We start from the raw sequence: 15,793 nt of genomic DNA, 5'->3' as shown, positions 1-15,793 counted from the left end.
TGATCATGCCCCAAAGGTATGAAAACATTTATCACGTTGTTGGAACCAAATATTTGTTGTAGTAAGAACATTGGTTGTATTTTATTGTCTCTATTGCTGAAACTTTCACGACACTACTGAAAATTTGCCGTCTCATTGAAATTCGTTTCTTTCAGACCTGGCATATAGTACGCAAAATTTCGATTACATAAACACAACCTTTGCATTAGCGAAAGATTAATGATATAAAAAAGAAAGAGGCTCTGTTGTAATCACAAATGTTGGGCGGGCGAATAAAAAGAAAGAAAAATGAAAGTGCCCATTTAGAAACCACCGGGGGCAGTAAACACAAAAGATACTTTAACAACATACTAGCGATACCTAAATGAATGTAATTCCTTGTACCATTCTTGCGCTTTAGCATAGCCATCTGAAACAAAGACATACAAAGGCATCATCTTTAGGTCCAGGTTAATGACTCTGAAACAAAAATGAACTTTGAGCAGCACGGTGTCGGATATCGGGCGTTTTCTAAAAAGTGTACTATTTGAGGAAAACTTGTGAATGTAAATTAACTAAGTAAAATGCCACTAACATAAAAGACAGGGCTGTTTTAGCATACTCACCGAACAGTGCATTCGGCGGGAGCTTTCCCGTGGCCAACATCACGTCACGGAAGTTTAGTGGCGCATAGTACACACTGCATATAAGTTTGCCAGGGTTTGTGGAAGGTGTTGTGCAACGCAAAGGAGACTCGAACCACTGCAGAGTTGAGATGTCGCCGCGAGTCTGAACATCAAGGAAGGCGTACTCGGTCTGCTTCCTGGGCACACCACCTGCAGGATGCATTTTACGCACTCACGTATATTTTTCATTGGTAAATTACAATGTGTGTCAAAAGGAATAAGCCGCCGCTGTAATCATGTTTCTGTCTGTATGTCTGTATGACATTGTAAGTGTCTGTTTTTCTATTGATTGGTCTCGTCTTGCCTACCCTGCATCCTCCAAAAGAACGACCCACCCGCCACCTCCCAACCACTCATCGCCACCCTTGAACCACTGCACCACCTACATTTACCAGCAAGAAACTGCATCTATGCCCCCCCCCCCCCCCCCCCCCCCCCCCCCCCCTCCTCATTTTGACCTACACCCGCCAGAAGCCTTAAGCAGCACCAAACCACTTAACTCATACCTTGTAGCAACACAGCACAGTCTCCCCTCTCTGGACCGCCAAAATAAGAATTTACATAAATAGTGGTCAAATCAAAATTGGGATGGGGCGCCCCCAAAATTTGGTTGCTTTGAATCCAAATATTCGGCCCCGTCAGAATTAGGCCAAAATCGATGGCTAACCTAATTAGAGTGTGGCCAATTCTGTGGTGATCTGCTCACTCACGAGAGACACATGCCAGAGCCATTATCCTATGGGCGGAGCTTACGTGTCTACAATGTCATTTTTCATAAAAGCGACATGTCAGCGTGCTCATAAGGCTCTATTGACAACGGCGGTGTACCATTGGTAGCCCTGTGTTGCTGAAGTCAGGTGCGCAAATGTTATTTGCGAGGATTGGGGTGAAATCCCGGGATTACGGTCGCCGCGAGGCGAGAAAGCGGAGGTTTTAATCAAATATTGTAAGTTATCAGCCGGCTTATACAGGGATTTAATGTTCACTAGCCTCTATTCAGCATAATTCAATTATTTTGTAGCCAGCCTCTAACACCATTTTACAGGACCTTTGAGCAACTCATTCAGGAATTACCTAATTTCTTTTTTATTGTTATCGAATCAGGTGACTTATCATTTCATGTTCTCTTTCTCTAAAGTTTTCGCTCCATGGTTCATTCCTTTTATTGATTATGAAGATATTGGTTCTGAGCAAAACGTTCTCGTACGGATGTGAGAAGCAAGTGTTTTGCAAATGGCGTGCACTACAGTTACAACTGTCAAATGGCTTCTATGGCCGCCACGCAATCTGGTCCTGTATGCCTATAATTCAAGAATACTATGGTATTATCATTAGAGCACAGCCGTTTTCTGACTGATGTCCGGATACTGGGATGTAGAGTTTGAAAGCCTCTAATGACCGCAGAAATTTCGAAATTATTCCTTCAACGTTGCGCGCAACGATTATTATCATTAGTTGTTTTTGATAGCTGGGGTTACGCTTTTTGCCGAATGTTTGTGTGCCGTATCTCAGTGAGAACGGGCTTCAGCCGTGTATTTGGACGTAACACTAGCTTTTCAAGCATGTTCTTACAACTAAAATTATACCCCGCCGGGGTGGAGCAGTGGTTACGGCGCTCGACTACTGTTCCCAAGGACGCGGGATCGAACCCCGGCCTCGGTGGCAGCTTTTCGGTGGAGGCGAAAAGCAAGGCGCTCGTGTGCTGTGCGATGTCAGTGCACGTTAAAGAACCCCAGGTGGTCGAAATTTCCGGAGTCCTCCACTACGGCGTCTCTCATAGTCTAAGTTGCTTTGGGACGTTAAACCCCACAAAAACCAAAAACCAAAACCAAAACAACTAAAGTTATGCAAATAGATTGAATGCATGCTCCTCGTTACGCGTTTAGTGTCAATGATAAAACGAGCTTAGAATTCCCCACTGCAATGAGTACACAACAACACACCCCAAAACATAAGTGAGAACGAGTTTCTTGGGATTACAAATTATGGCAAACTCTAACCTCGTATTTCTTTGCATGCTTCTTATGGGTATTGAAAGTGTTCTTAAGAAATACCTGAACTTGTTTTCACTAAGCACACTATTCAACAATTGTTCGCATTCGTTGCTGTTAGCAGGCAGGCTAGAGATTTTTTTTTTTTTTTTTTAGCAAATGCTTATTACACCTAATGTAATCACGAAATTGAAACGTCATATGACCATCCATCCTCACAATTTCACTGTTACACAATTCCCGCGATATTTTTTTCGTAGCCTGTAGGAACAATGTTCTGCTGGGAACCATTCGGCGGACATATTTTCATCTGCCGACTCACTTCGTTGAGTTGTAAGGTGTCTGTAGGATCCCCACTGTCCATCCTTGTAGATGTTCATGACCAGATCCCTCTCCACTATCTTCTTGCCTTCCAAACTATCGCTTAATAAGGCAGCTGCGTTGCTCAATGGCTTCTGGCTCACGTCAAGTAAGCATCTGTGAAAGAAGGACGCCATTATTGCCACAAGCGAAAAGAAAACCTGGTTAATGGTGCAGACCTAAAACAGCGGCAATGTCTGATAGATCACTACTTGCAAACCCTGTTTAAATCACTTAGTGAATAAAACAGGACGCACAGAAAATAGGAAAGAACTGAGACTATCTAAGGACATGCATTTTGCAACCAACACAAAAACTCATCAGCACCAGCCGAATCCCAAGCCACTACACTCATGAGAAAGCAACGCAACAGTGCACTGAATAAACGGCAGAGTGCCGGACGTGAAATTCGAAGGTCGTGTGTTCGGGTCCCTTCGATGGCATACGGTTGTTTTCATTTTCCTTCTCATCAATTAATTCATGATTGCTTTGTTATTTAACATTGATCAACACCAAAAATTCCCCATGATTTCCTTCCTGTCAGTGACTGTAGCCTGTTGGCTCCCTGTGTACGTATCACGTAACGAGCCCCTCAGTTGCCAGCATGCGTTTGGTGATCGTAATAGGCAGTGGTTATTCGGCGTTTACCTATTTTAGTTTAAAAACGAAGTAAGCGATATACATCGGTGAATTCTGCTTCTGTGGATCGTAAAACTAGGCAGGCTACATGTATACCGCGCGACAGAGTTCATTAATTAGATACCTAAAGGAAAATAGACAGTTTTATTTTTAATTTAATGTGGCAAGATTCCATTAGCAAATAAAGGCCACCATCATCGAAGGTAACCCAGTTTTTTTTTATTTTAATCGGCAGTGCTGCTGGTAAAGGAGGAGGCGGAAAATTTTATTGACGAAGAGGTTTTAAGCGTGGGTTAGGGAGGTGTTCCCCTTTCTCGCCGTGTGCCCTTTTTCTAGGCTGTACGCCAGGCGGCTGACAGACGATATCATTCGGCTATCTCTTCAGCCCACTTTGTGACTTAGAGTTCAACTTCCGAGTCTGAACTGAGCAGCGCGGCCTCCGTTCACTATATGGTACAGCTGCTGACTGCCCGATGGCTTGTCTTGTTTACGTGAGTATGGGATGCGTGGTGTGTCTGCCTTTTCGTGTATGCAGAACTCTATCTGAAAAGCATTTGGAGTAAATGTACCATTTAAGGAAAGTTTCTGTTTGGAGCTGCCGTCAATTGATTTGTGTTGTATTTAGAGATCTACAGGACTCTGGAAAGATTTGTCTCTCTTTCTTGAAATGGTAGTAATTTCTTCGTACAACTTCACTCGGTCTTTGCCGATATGTTTACATCCCGGGCTAGCGTACCTCCCGGTTAACGAAGAATTCCCAGACGAAATTGCACACCGCCTCGCTTCTAGTATGGTCCGAACAGGCGGCGACCCAGATCAATGTGATCTGGCGGGTATTGTAGATTTTCCATAGGAGTTTCATGTCCGTGGATTGAACTTGTCTTGGCAAATTTTCGAATTGGGGTTTCAGAGTTCCTGATAATGTTTCTGTGGTTGGTAGTGGAGGAGGTAATGTGCAAAGCTAGGACAGCTTCTTCGGCCTCCTCCTGAAATTTTATTTCATCGATCCGAGGAAGAGCCTTTATGATCGACGACTGCCAGGGAAAATGCGTTCTGTTCACATGTTCTGCGGTGCCCACGTGCGCTGTATCTTTGTGAACACCGTATTTCATGTTTTTAGAATGAAATGATCAGTTTTATTAGTCTTTCGTATTGTGCAGTAAGGTGTTCTTCCGTTATTGACAGTTCAAATTTGAGGCAATTTTGTAGGAACATACAAATAGCGCATCAGTGCGTATAATGTATGGCTGTACGGGGGAAGTAAGGTGTAGAGAAGATGACTCTGCTAAGAATAGAGGTCTGCGTTAGTCTCCTTGGCTCGGCTTCTGACGTGAAGGAAGATTGGACAGCGTTTTTTTCGGTTCTTTAATGTGTGTCGTTTCTTCAATTCTATCGGCATTCCCAAGAGTCTTAGTGTTTCTACTTCTACGATTGCTTATATTTCAGCACAGATTGTGTTTTTTTTTTTGGGGGGGGGGGGGGCTTTCATACTTTGGGCGTAATACGAGCCCTCAGTACTTTTAGGAGGAACACGCGGATCCCCCAGCTGGTTCCTTCTCTAGTATACATCTACCGCTTCATGTAGCGTGTATTCTTTCGCGGTAAAGCTCCCCTTGTCGGTCCAACGTGGTAGTGTCCACGTAGAAGCAGTGTTATATAGATGTCGGAGTTTTGCAATTTTGTGTGCAGTCAGATGAGGGTCATACTGTGTAGAATGGTGAAGCCCGACACTCGCAGCGTTGCTTTGTCTCCCAAGAAAATAAAACGTCTTATTTCATCGTGCCAATTTGCGGTTTAGCCGTACTACCGAAAAAAAAATGTCCTCAATTTGATTGTATGTACTTTTCTAAAGCAGTTTGACGTTATATTATGGTTGAATACATTCTGCCCCTTTGCCTCTGTGCGTTTTTGTTACTGCAGGGACGCGATACTTTCTTGTTGTCAAAGCGTCGTAACCTGTGCTGATCAATGAGGTCTAAAGCCCATCATAGTGTAGATCTCTTTTTTGTAAGCCGAACTTTATTCTGTATAGCGTGATGCACTGCATCAGCTTTCCCATGCAACGAGTAAGCGAAATGAGGCTGAGGTTGTCGAGCGCGAGCTAATGGCCCGGTTTGGGGAACTTGACGATGTTTCTAAACCGCTGGGAGTTTTCCCTTTCCACAACACTCGTTTGCAAAGTCCGCGAGGACCGCTATGGAAGCGTCGTCTATGTTTCCCCGTGTCTTGTAATTAATGCTGCCCTGTCACATGCAGATGTGAGAATATTATGGTGGTCTGCTTTTTTCCGCTATTGTTATATCGGTGCCCAGAATTGGAGTAAACGGTCTTATTACTATCATAACCCGGGCACAGCAGACATACTTGTTGGCAATCGGAGAGACGATATCCCCGCCAAAATGCAAATATTATAAATTGCGCATGCAAAATAGATATTTGACACAATTAGTCGGTTTTGCTGCATTGCAGGCTCGTAAACTATCGCAATACGTGAAATTGAATTCCCTTCTTTTAAGTCAACAAATTAGGGGAACGCCGATATATTGTATGCAAACAGCATGCGAATGGTGCCTCTTTATAAATAATCAAAGCCACAAAGCCAAATCAACAAGCTATTGACTGCTCATGTTTTATGTTTTATGCTTCCAACCACATCGCTGACGAACAATATTGAAAACTTTTCACTGCCGTCATGGTTGCAAGCTTTGTAATGTAATCTTGCCGCTAATATCCAAATAGAAAAAGTTGATTAGTTAGCCATATATGTAAGTAACAGTCCAATTATTGAGCTGTGGCACTTATATATTGTCTGCCCTGCTCCACTATTCCGCCTGCATAGTTCACTCTTGCATACCTTTTGCAATCTTATACATAATAATATATAAACGTTAACTAAAATCCCCTTGTATACCAAGACTGCCTTTCTAGATTATGCGTGCTTTCGTTACAATTCGTCAGCGCCATTGGGTCTAACATCACATTCATTTTTTGAGCTCGAAGATGTTCAAAACTGGCCCATGTTCTGTCACAGTAAATGTGCTTTAGTATAACTACTTCCTTTCTATTCATGCACCCATCTACTATTTTAGGTATTTCGTGGAGCTATTCATGCATCGACTTATTTCTACCTTCGTTGGTGAAAGTAAGTTTAGAGCAAACGTAGAGGAAATTTACAGACCCAAGATCACAAATTGTTTGCCTAAGAGCCTTTTCTCACCTTCCCAGATGTTTTCCCTACCAGGGCAGCAATATTATTTTTTAGCAAACACTAGCCATTCCCAGATTCACAGCGGGATTGTCCACTTCTTGCTTTGGGGGAGGGGAAACGTATTGAGAAGACGAACGTGAGACCTCATGCACTAGAAAACGTCCGCTTTATCTGTCACACCTACTTTCCTGAACCTTTTTGCTAAGATTCGTATTCAAATTTCTGTCATATAAATTTGGTAGCATGATAACTATTAGGACACTAAATAAAAGTGGTAAGAATAGGTCTATAAAGCTTACCTTATGCAATCTGCGCCCCTTTCTGCTCGCAGGCAATTCATCATACCGACAACACCACTCTTGCAGGAATCATCGGCGACCAGCCAAACGTTCTGTCCCGCCGGCTTGCTTGCGCAGTCTATAATCTTTGTTTTCAGCGTGTCGACCCAGTCAAAACTCGAGCTATTTACTGTGACCACATCTTGCGGCGCACCTGCAGCGATCAAGTTCGGCTTCCTCAATAGCAGCACCGTCGACAAACTAGTGGACACGCGTCCTGTTAGGCAAAAGCCAAAGGCTGCGAACACGGACACTACTGCCTCTCTAGGGTGATGTGATAGTGAAACACTGCCTACGGCAGACAAAAACAATTCTGCTGGAGTCAGGGTTGTGCGGTGACCAAGCAGTATGAATGCACGATCATTACACCACACCGCAAGATGTTCAGCCAAGGCCTCTAAGCGGTTTCTTTCCCTAGGGACAGTGCGGATGATGATCAAGTCAGCCTCACTAAGGCATGTTGCGTTAGTTGAGGTTATGTCCCAAACGGCTGTCCTTGCGCATTCTGGCACATGTTTCAATAGGAGGCTTTCCGGGTTCATATGGGCAATGGTGTACTCGGTCTTGAGTGTTACATTGGACAGAGGCAGCAGAGAACAGACCAGAGGCGCCAAAAGGTAGTCGCTTTGGGCAAGCTCCACAACACGGATCCTCCTAGAATTCGTATTTTCCACAGCTATGTCGAGGAGGTGCCTTAAGGGATCTTCTTTGAAGAGAGCTGTGTTCAAGAGGTCTTTATCCAGTTCGTTTCTACAGGCAGCCAGCGCCGACTGCACCGTAGAAGCCAGAGATGAAGCAGGAATGTCCATGTTCTTCTCAACATCGACAAGAACACGGAAGAGTATGTGGTTTTCCTCGTTGCTTTCAATATACTTGCTTAAATCCATGCGGGGTAGTTTGTGGCTATTTTTTGCAAGTTTGGTAACATCCTTCAAGTTCTTTCCGAATGCTGCGAGGATTCGGCCAGCCAGGCCATTACACATGTCTGCGTACTCTCTCACGCAAGGTTCCCGTTCCTTCTCGGCGCACTCGTTTTCAATGTACGGCACAAACTTGTACTCGTCGAGGTGTGGAACCTGCTGCTCTGGGCGCCGCGGAGCTGTGGTTTCCATGAGACCTCGAATTTCAACTCCTCCAGCACGGCACGTATTCAGGTAGGGATCATATGCCACGTGAATGCCTACAGAAACAAGGAGGTGGGTGGACGGTTTAAGACACCAGGCGAAAACATACGAACGATCAGCAGGGACACGCACACACCAAAACTAATTTCCTCCTAAGACTAAACATAAGCTGTTTGCCTTGCCAGAGAATCTCTCGCTTAAAAAGATATCAGAAAACAACATCGCAAGGATTGACTGCAGTAGTAATTATTACGTGCTAAATTAATGAGTAAAAAAAAAAGGATGCAGCAGAAACACATCCAGAATTAAGGTACTTGGCACAATCTTCATGATGATTTTAAGTGGTTTAGAACTTTTTAAGGTTTAACTTAGAAAAGCTACATCGGCTATGAGGGCCGCCATAGAGCATAGCTCTGGAAATTCGCTCCTGCACAGGATACATGGGAGCCTTGCGTTCCGGCTCGATCGAACTACACTCGCCATGGTTGAGATTAGCAGTTGATTTGCCCTACCCACTGAGCCACTGCGGCGGAATGTTTTGTGATTTAACCAGTTGAAAAAGGAGGAACAACCACGAGGAAATAAATGCTACCATGTTTTCTAGAGTCGAGGTAGATTGTTTTGTGTCAGTACGGCCCTATGGCAGGTGTCTTCCCTGCGGTCTTTAATTTTCGACATTTTCTTCGTGAAAAGTGTACCACGTATAACTCGGCGCCCAGTTTTTCGGGTGGGTTACGTTTGAACATAATAGCGGCTATGTAGGCCAACAAAGAAAGAAGTAACCATTAGAATAAAACGGTAGAAGTATATAGATGTACGACCAAATGTTCTCTTATATTTATATACGTGTATCATAACGTTAGACCTCTTTCAGTAGTTTTGTGGTGCTTTGGAGGACTAGCCATTAGAATTACATTAGACGGAAGTGACGCAGTTTCTTGCGCTTGTTTTGGCATTAGAAAATAAGTTTTTATTTGATTAAAAATTGATGTGGCATTGCCTTTCCATGGCTTCGAACTCTGCATTGGACCTAACCGCCAAACTGGGCTAATAAAAAGTTTACATTGTGTTTCAGTTAGTTATATGTTCATGTAAATTACTTTTGTTCAGGGTAGCAGTTTCATACTGGAAACATTGTTCTTTCTATTTTGGAACTGTAAAACTTAAGTACTATTGAAATTTTCCACTGTAACACGCAGTGTAGAAGTTAAAAAAAAAAGCAAAGCACTCATTTTGGTTCCAGTAACATTCAACCGGGAATTAAACGACTCCAATTTCTCCATCTCAAAGGTCGTGTCAAGTTTTAACGCCTGTAACCAAAACGTTTGCTAGTGTTCCTTAAAATTTTGAAATGTTTAAATTCCTAAAAAAAAAAAGAAATTGCAATCGCTGCATAAAGCTCTCTTCCATTTTCGCCTGATGTTAGACCATATATTTTTTGAACAATAAAACAAAACGAACATCGCTGCTACGGCAGTGCTGCACCATCCCCTCTATACACTGTAGTTCAGAATGTCCTAAGTACTAAGCGATCGGGTTGGTTCCAAGATGACCGTTACCTGATATCTTACTGACATTATTAAAATGCTAGAGGTATAAATGGCGCTGTGCTGACGTCACAGTTATCCCCCCCCCCCCTTCCTGCCGCGATCACTTGTTACCACATCTTTTGGCGTCTTATTAATATGGTCCGATACTGACCAGCATCTCTGGATTCTCGGGCCAGTCGAACGTGAAGTTTAGGGTCAGCGCGGCACGACTGGATCTTCACTGGAAGCCTGAAATCTCGATGAGGTTTGGCCAAGGTGAACATTTGCAGCATGCTATCAAGGAAGGTCACCCAGTTGTCCTCCCACATGATCTTGCCACAACAACCTGGAGGAATAGATTCGGGAACCACAACCGTTTACGTTTGTCCGTAGGTAGTGTCCGAGATAAGCTGGACGAAAAATGAAAGTGAAATCACAAGACAACACTCAAACTTCGAGTAGGATGCATTGATATTGTTTCTTCCTCTTTGAATAGTTAACTTCATTTCGTTTATTTATTTCTGAAAAGAGCAGGGGTGCTACCTAACAGGCGATTACAAATAATAAGCGAACGTAGCATTTATGTGTTTTGTGGTTGCGCTTAAATATGCGCATCGCCTCAAATATCATCGACAGGGTTTACTTCCACAATGAATTTAAGCAGCATGGAAAATGAAAGAGTTTGAGAGCTGGAGTATTAGATACAACATCATAAAGCACGATAAGTTAACCGAGGAGATCATTCGCTCACCTTCTAGGTCCGCCTTGAGTATACCTTCAAACTTTCCGCTGTATTCGTAGCCCCGCAGTCTGAGCTCCTTATAGATGTCCTTGGCGTCAAGCTCGTAGGACACTAACTCCGCTGGCGGCTCAGGGGGATCTTTGTCCAAAGCCTTCTCTCCATCCTCTGTTGTACGGATGCGGCCACTGGCCGCAATCTTCCCAGCCTCGGAGATCTCGAACTCGCCCGATGCCCGCATGATATTCACCAGGAAGCGAACTGGACCTGCAAAGATTCGGCTATAAGATGAGCAACAGAGCTGTCACCCGCGATTTTGTCCGAATCAGCCGCCCGCCGGAAGCTATTTTAGGCACATCGCGTTCACGTAGTCTCGTAGCCCGAGCTGAATCCTGTAGGAACGCATAAGAAGGAAGGGAAACAGCACTGACACAAACGAAAGCATAGATTATTTTTGTGTGGTGATTATCAATGTGAAGCATTAAAGTAATTGTGGGGACACCTGGTTAGAAAGTATAGAGGGAAAAAGAACCCCATGCCAGCGATGGGATCTGAACCTAAGAACCTCAAATTTTGAGTTTTGTACTCGGTCGACAGAGCTATGGCTAAGGCAGATCAGTCTTCTACTTTCTAAAGTATCTAAGTTTCATGCTACATATCATTGAGAGTGCTCGCCAGCGACACTCCTCCACGACGACGGACGTGAAACCTCCCGTCACGGGGAACGTGATATAAAGAGGGGGGTGAGAGCTGTGTGACAACCGTCTTACACTACCTATGACGTCATATTCGAGGCCGTCGTTAAGCTGATCAGGAAACAAGCAGAATGAAAGGCTTCGTTATGAAATTCATAAGAAGGCAGAAAGCCGCTGACACAAAACGAAGCATGATTTCTTTCGCACAGACGTCGTGCAGTACTCGGGCGCCTTGCTTTTCGCCTCCACAGAAAAGTGGCCGCCGCAACCAGGATTTGATCCTGCTTCCTTGATATGAGTAGTCGAGAGCTATAACCACTGAACCATTGCGGCGGACCTTTCCTAATGGATTTGTATTTTAGGTATCACTACGTTTCTGGGAGCATAAAAGTTAACTCCAAGACCATTTGCAGAATTCTGGTCTTTTACACATCAGTACAAATAAGCTGCAATTTCTTTTTAACCTGTGCTCCGCTCGAACATTTTACAGTGATAGAGAAGGTTACAGCTGGAGCTTTTCAGTGTAGCGCCTAGTGAAAATGTCTAATTCCTGACAAAAGTGAAACTGTAGTAGCCTCTTTGTCTGTGCGTGCGCGTGCTTGTGTGTTAACTGCAGCGTACATCAAAACCAGCAAAGACTTGCAGCGTGAAAGGAACAGGGCTGCGAAGGTAGATGCGGAACTAGAGTGCCAAAAAATATAAGCAAACTTAAATATTTAAGGAAGTGGGGGGATGAAACAAATATGCGTTAGAATTTTATACTGTCAGGTCGGCCAGAACGCACTATAAGGTGTCAGAAAATGAACCATCCTGTGCCTAAGCTCTGTCAAGCGTGTTTTGTTTACATGGGTACCACTAGACACCCCCCCCCCCCCCTCCTCCTGTTTTCCTTATTGAGATCAAGCCTGTGCAATGGCAAGGGAGAATAACGAGACACGCGTGGTAGTAGGCCTTAAAGGGGAGGATTATTATTCAAATGCAGCGATGTCCGAGTTCTGCTTTGCAAAATTGCACAGGAAAAAATAACAAGCTTTCATCGTACCAGAAACATTTATGTTCGGTTCGACTTCGAATCTTGTTTTTGCATAATCAATTCCTCAATATCGATAAAGTAAATATATTTTCGGCTTCTTCATTGGGAACATGCGCGCCATTTTCAGCGCTAGTGCTTGGAACACGGCCGGTTAGCGATAAAATTTAGGCCGTGTTGTGGGATCGTTGTCGGCCGGTGAAAGAAAACGCGCATGGTTCTGCTGGCCTTGCCTGTTCTTCATATGAGTGGGAGACCACGAGTGGCCAAGGTTATTTGAAGCCCCACGGTAAATTCCGCTAGGCTAGTAGGAATCATGTGTTAATGACAGATAGTATGACATGACTCGACAGAGTTCACCAAACTGATACACGTGCGTAAGTCAGTCTTCGATTTCAACCAGCGTGATAGTAATTGGAGGTTGCGACCGATGGGACAGAAGTGAATATTAGATGTTATGTGCTAGCCTTCAGTACCCTCAACAGCACTGTTTGACCCCCTTCCCTTGTTTGTTTGCGATCTATTCTCTTGCCCCTGTAGTCTTTGACAAATTATTAGGCTATTTCAGAGGAATACGTTTCACCATGCTGAATTATTAGCCTTACGCCCGACTTACTTGTTCTGGGAAGAATGGTGGCTCTGTGGAGAGAGACGTCCTCGAAGATCACCGACACTTCCTGGAATGGCTTTCCGTTGCATTTGGCCAAGTACTTCCAAGCCAGTAACATGTATCCAGCCGCTGGGAACAGGATGCGCCCATCTAGCTGGTGGCCAGCCAAGTAGGCATCTCCCTCGCTGGCACCAAGATTTACCTCGACGACGTCCTCTGCCGGCTGCAGATTTTAGTGCAGACACCCTTTCACTAGGCCTAACCGTCTTACCGATTCGGCGCGTCGTAAAATAGGATCTACTTAGAAGCGCCCTCTCGGGCTTCGCAATTAGGAAGGAGGTTGTGTGATCAGTACCCAGCTTAGAGGATCCTTGGATCATGAGATAGACACACTGCATGTAGGCAGCGCGGGGAAATTCGTACGGCGTGGTTAAAACGAGGCTTCATGTCTATGTTGCTAGTGCTAATTTGGGCAGCACTGTACATCATGGCCCTCCTTACAAGCGTGCCTCTAGCGGGCAATGGCGCGAAGACAGTTTGACGTCAAATACATCTACTATCTACAAATATAAACAACGCAGACAAGTGCTTTCTTATGTTATCAGGCTTAGCCACATTAAACATTTTCAATTTTTGTTACGTTTCTATGAGCAGGTAAGTAGCAATGAGGAGGTCCACTAAGGAACCACAACCAGACTTTTTTTCTGTTATGAGCCTGTCATTATGCAACGTTCGCATTTTTCCTTGCGCAAATAGACCTTCACCTGAGATGTGCATGATTGCATAATGATGCGGCTTCAAGTATTGTAATAGCCTCAACTACAGTGAGTGGGCTTGGCAGCACACATAATGGTATCTGCTGACACCTTTCTTCTTGTGAAGGCTATCTTACCGACGCTTGTGTAGAACGACGTTACCATCCATGCCTCGTATTTCTGCCTGTCAATATTGCTGTCAGCAGATTGCCACATTTATACGCTAGCCAGTGGTCAGTGGAGAGGCGAGGGAACTACCGGTACCCGTGAAGACACCAACATTTGAGCTCTTTCAACGCAACTGGTTTACCTCTGTGCACCATTCATCCCGCAGATGCCGTCAACCGCATCGCCAGCACCATCACAAAATCCGAATGTACCCTCGTCGATTCCTTCAGTAGGCTTGCAGCACGCACACAACGACACTTCTTAAATATCTCCATTGCTTATCGTCCTCGTAAAAAACTAACTTCCAGATTTTCCCCAACCGGATAGTAAGCCCCACTTTGACCAAGCCGGGCAAACTTGCTTGTGTGACATAGAGGTCGCTTGTCAGACTCGTGATCCGTATGTGCCGGTTCATAAATTGTCCTCTGAATAAGCTCACCTCTAAGGAGCTGTCCAAATATACAGCTCATGTCCCGGCCTGTCTCGACGGGTGCTCTCCTCAAGACCGGCCGTGATCCTGCCAAATCAGCCACGTCATGCGATCTCATGACGTCACAAAGCGCAGCGACCAATCAGTGTCCGGTCCTGTCAGCACGACCTACAACCTACCTGTCCACAAGCACAAAGCCTACCAGAGGCAAGCCCATGATCTTTCGCTCACAAAGCCGATGCCACAGTGAATGCCAGATTGTTTTGAGAACTGGGCCTTTAAGGCAGTGGCGTTAAGACAAGATAAACAGCACATATGTTATATAAATGAAATGTAGTAGCACGATGGACTCAGCTTGTAATATTGAAGCGTGTGTTTTACGCCTTACTTGTGCATGCCCAGAGAAGTCGGTCCATTTCGCCACGGCCCATCGCTGCGAGTGGTCCCAGCTGACCAGGTGCGAGATGGGAGGCGTGCCGCGTGGTACTGGCCAAGTCACCGGTGGATAAAGCGACGACAGGTCCAGCTGCACGCCGAGCGTATGCAGCTTTCCAAGCGAGCCGAGGAAGAAAGCCAGGTTGTCCGCTTCGCGTTTCATCAGGCCCACACAATTCGCCCTGGAGCCCAGAGCGCGCTTCAAGATTGGCTGCGAGAGGGTGAGATGAAGGGGTGCACAGTGCGAGTCACGGAAGGCAAGAAACAGGTATCTTGAGCAACGCAGCATGCGGTCTGCCAACGCATTGGATCTATACCTAATGAATGCAAATATGGCAGTGCTATTAGAAATTTTACTCCAATAACCCCTTTTTAAAAGCGCGAAAAAAACGAGGACGTTTACACACACAACAACCACCTCGTCGTTTTCGCGCTGTTAAAAAATATATAACAACCAACTAGAATAGGTTTCTGTTCTTTCTGTAACCCTGTCATTGTTAAAGCGTAACGGTGCTTGTCAGGAAAAGAGAGCGCAAAGGAGATCAGATTGCATACACTTGTTGCCCAGGTTGCATCGTATAGCTATTCAACAAAACTTCTAAACCAAATCATCACAGCCGCCAATCACCACAAACTTTGGTTACAGAAAAGCGTGTGCGCTACGTTGCCCCAACTCACTTCCTCCACAGTAGAGCGAGAAAAACATGAACACCACTGTAATAAATGAGCAATAGAACCTTTGATAGACTTCAGAGATTTAGTGGTGGTGGAATCTGCATGTAGCTAATCTCAGCTTAAGACAAAATTCCGAGACCATATTGGAATCTACACTGCAGAAATGTGAAAGCCTGAGGTTGCTGGTGCGCACGGCCTGCATCACGTTTGCTCTCATTATCAACTAAATGCAATCTCATTATCATTGATAATGTCATCATTGTCATTATCACTAATTGCAGCGTCATTGTCATCGCTACTATCATCCTCACGGTAGACAAGGAAAATTATGATGTGCGTTTCCCGATCTCGGGCTGGTGCAGTTAAAGCGCTTCGCTGGGGATCCGAGGGATGGCCGGAGGT

The 15,793-nt window shown here is 44.8% G+C and overlaps 1 protein-coding gene across 1 annotated transcript in view; it reads right to left on the bottom strand.

Annotated features, from left to right (window-relative positions):
- Positions 1-15,793, bottom strand: part of LOC146189581 (fatty acid synthase-like) — a 64,508-nt gene that overhangs the window by 22,392 nt on the left and 26,323 nt on the right. Inside the window, exons 12-18 of the mRNA XM_084605302.1 lie at positions 14,670-14,927; positions 12,935-13,151; positions 10,606-10,860; positions 10,027-10,200; positions 7,163-8,381; positions 2,979-3,133; positions 606-815 (exon numbers count right to left, since the gene is read on the bottom strand). Of these exons, the coding sequence (XP_084461428.1) occupies positions 606-815; positions 2,979-3,133; positions 7,163-8,381; positions 10,027-10,200; positions 10,606-10,860; positions 12,935-13,151; positions 14,670-14,927 (2,488 nt within the window). The remainder of the gene's footprint in view (positions 1-605; positions 816-2,978; positions 3,134-7,162; positions 8,382-10,026; positions 10,201-10,605; positions 10,861-12,934; positions 13,152-14,669; positions 14,928-15,793) is intronic.

Source organism: Amblyomma maculatum, chromosome 5 (genome assembly GCF_055883805.1).
Source record: "Amblyomma maculatum isolate TAMU_Amacu chromosome 5, ASM5588380v1, whole genome shotgun sequence".
NCBI lineage: Eukaryota > Metazoa > Arthropoda > Arachnida > Ixodida > Ixodidae > Amblyomma > Amblyomma maculatum.
The sequence above is the reverse complement of the archived record's forward strand: the minus strand, read 5'-3'. Positions and strand labels throughout refer to the sequence as shown.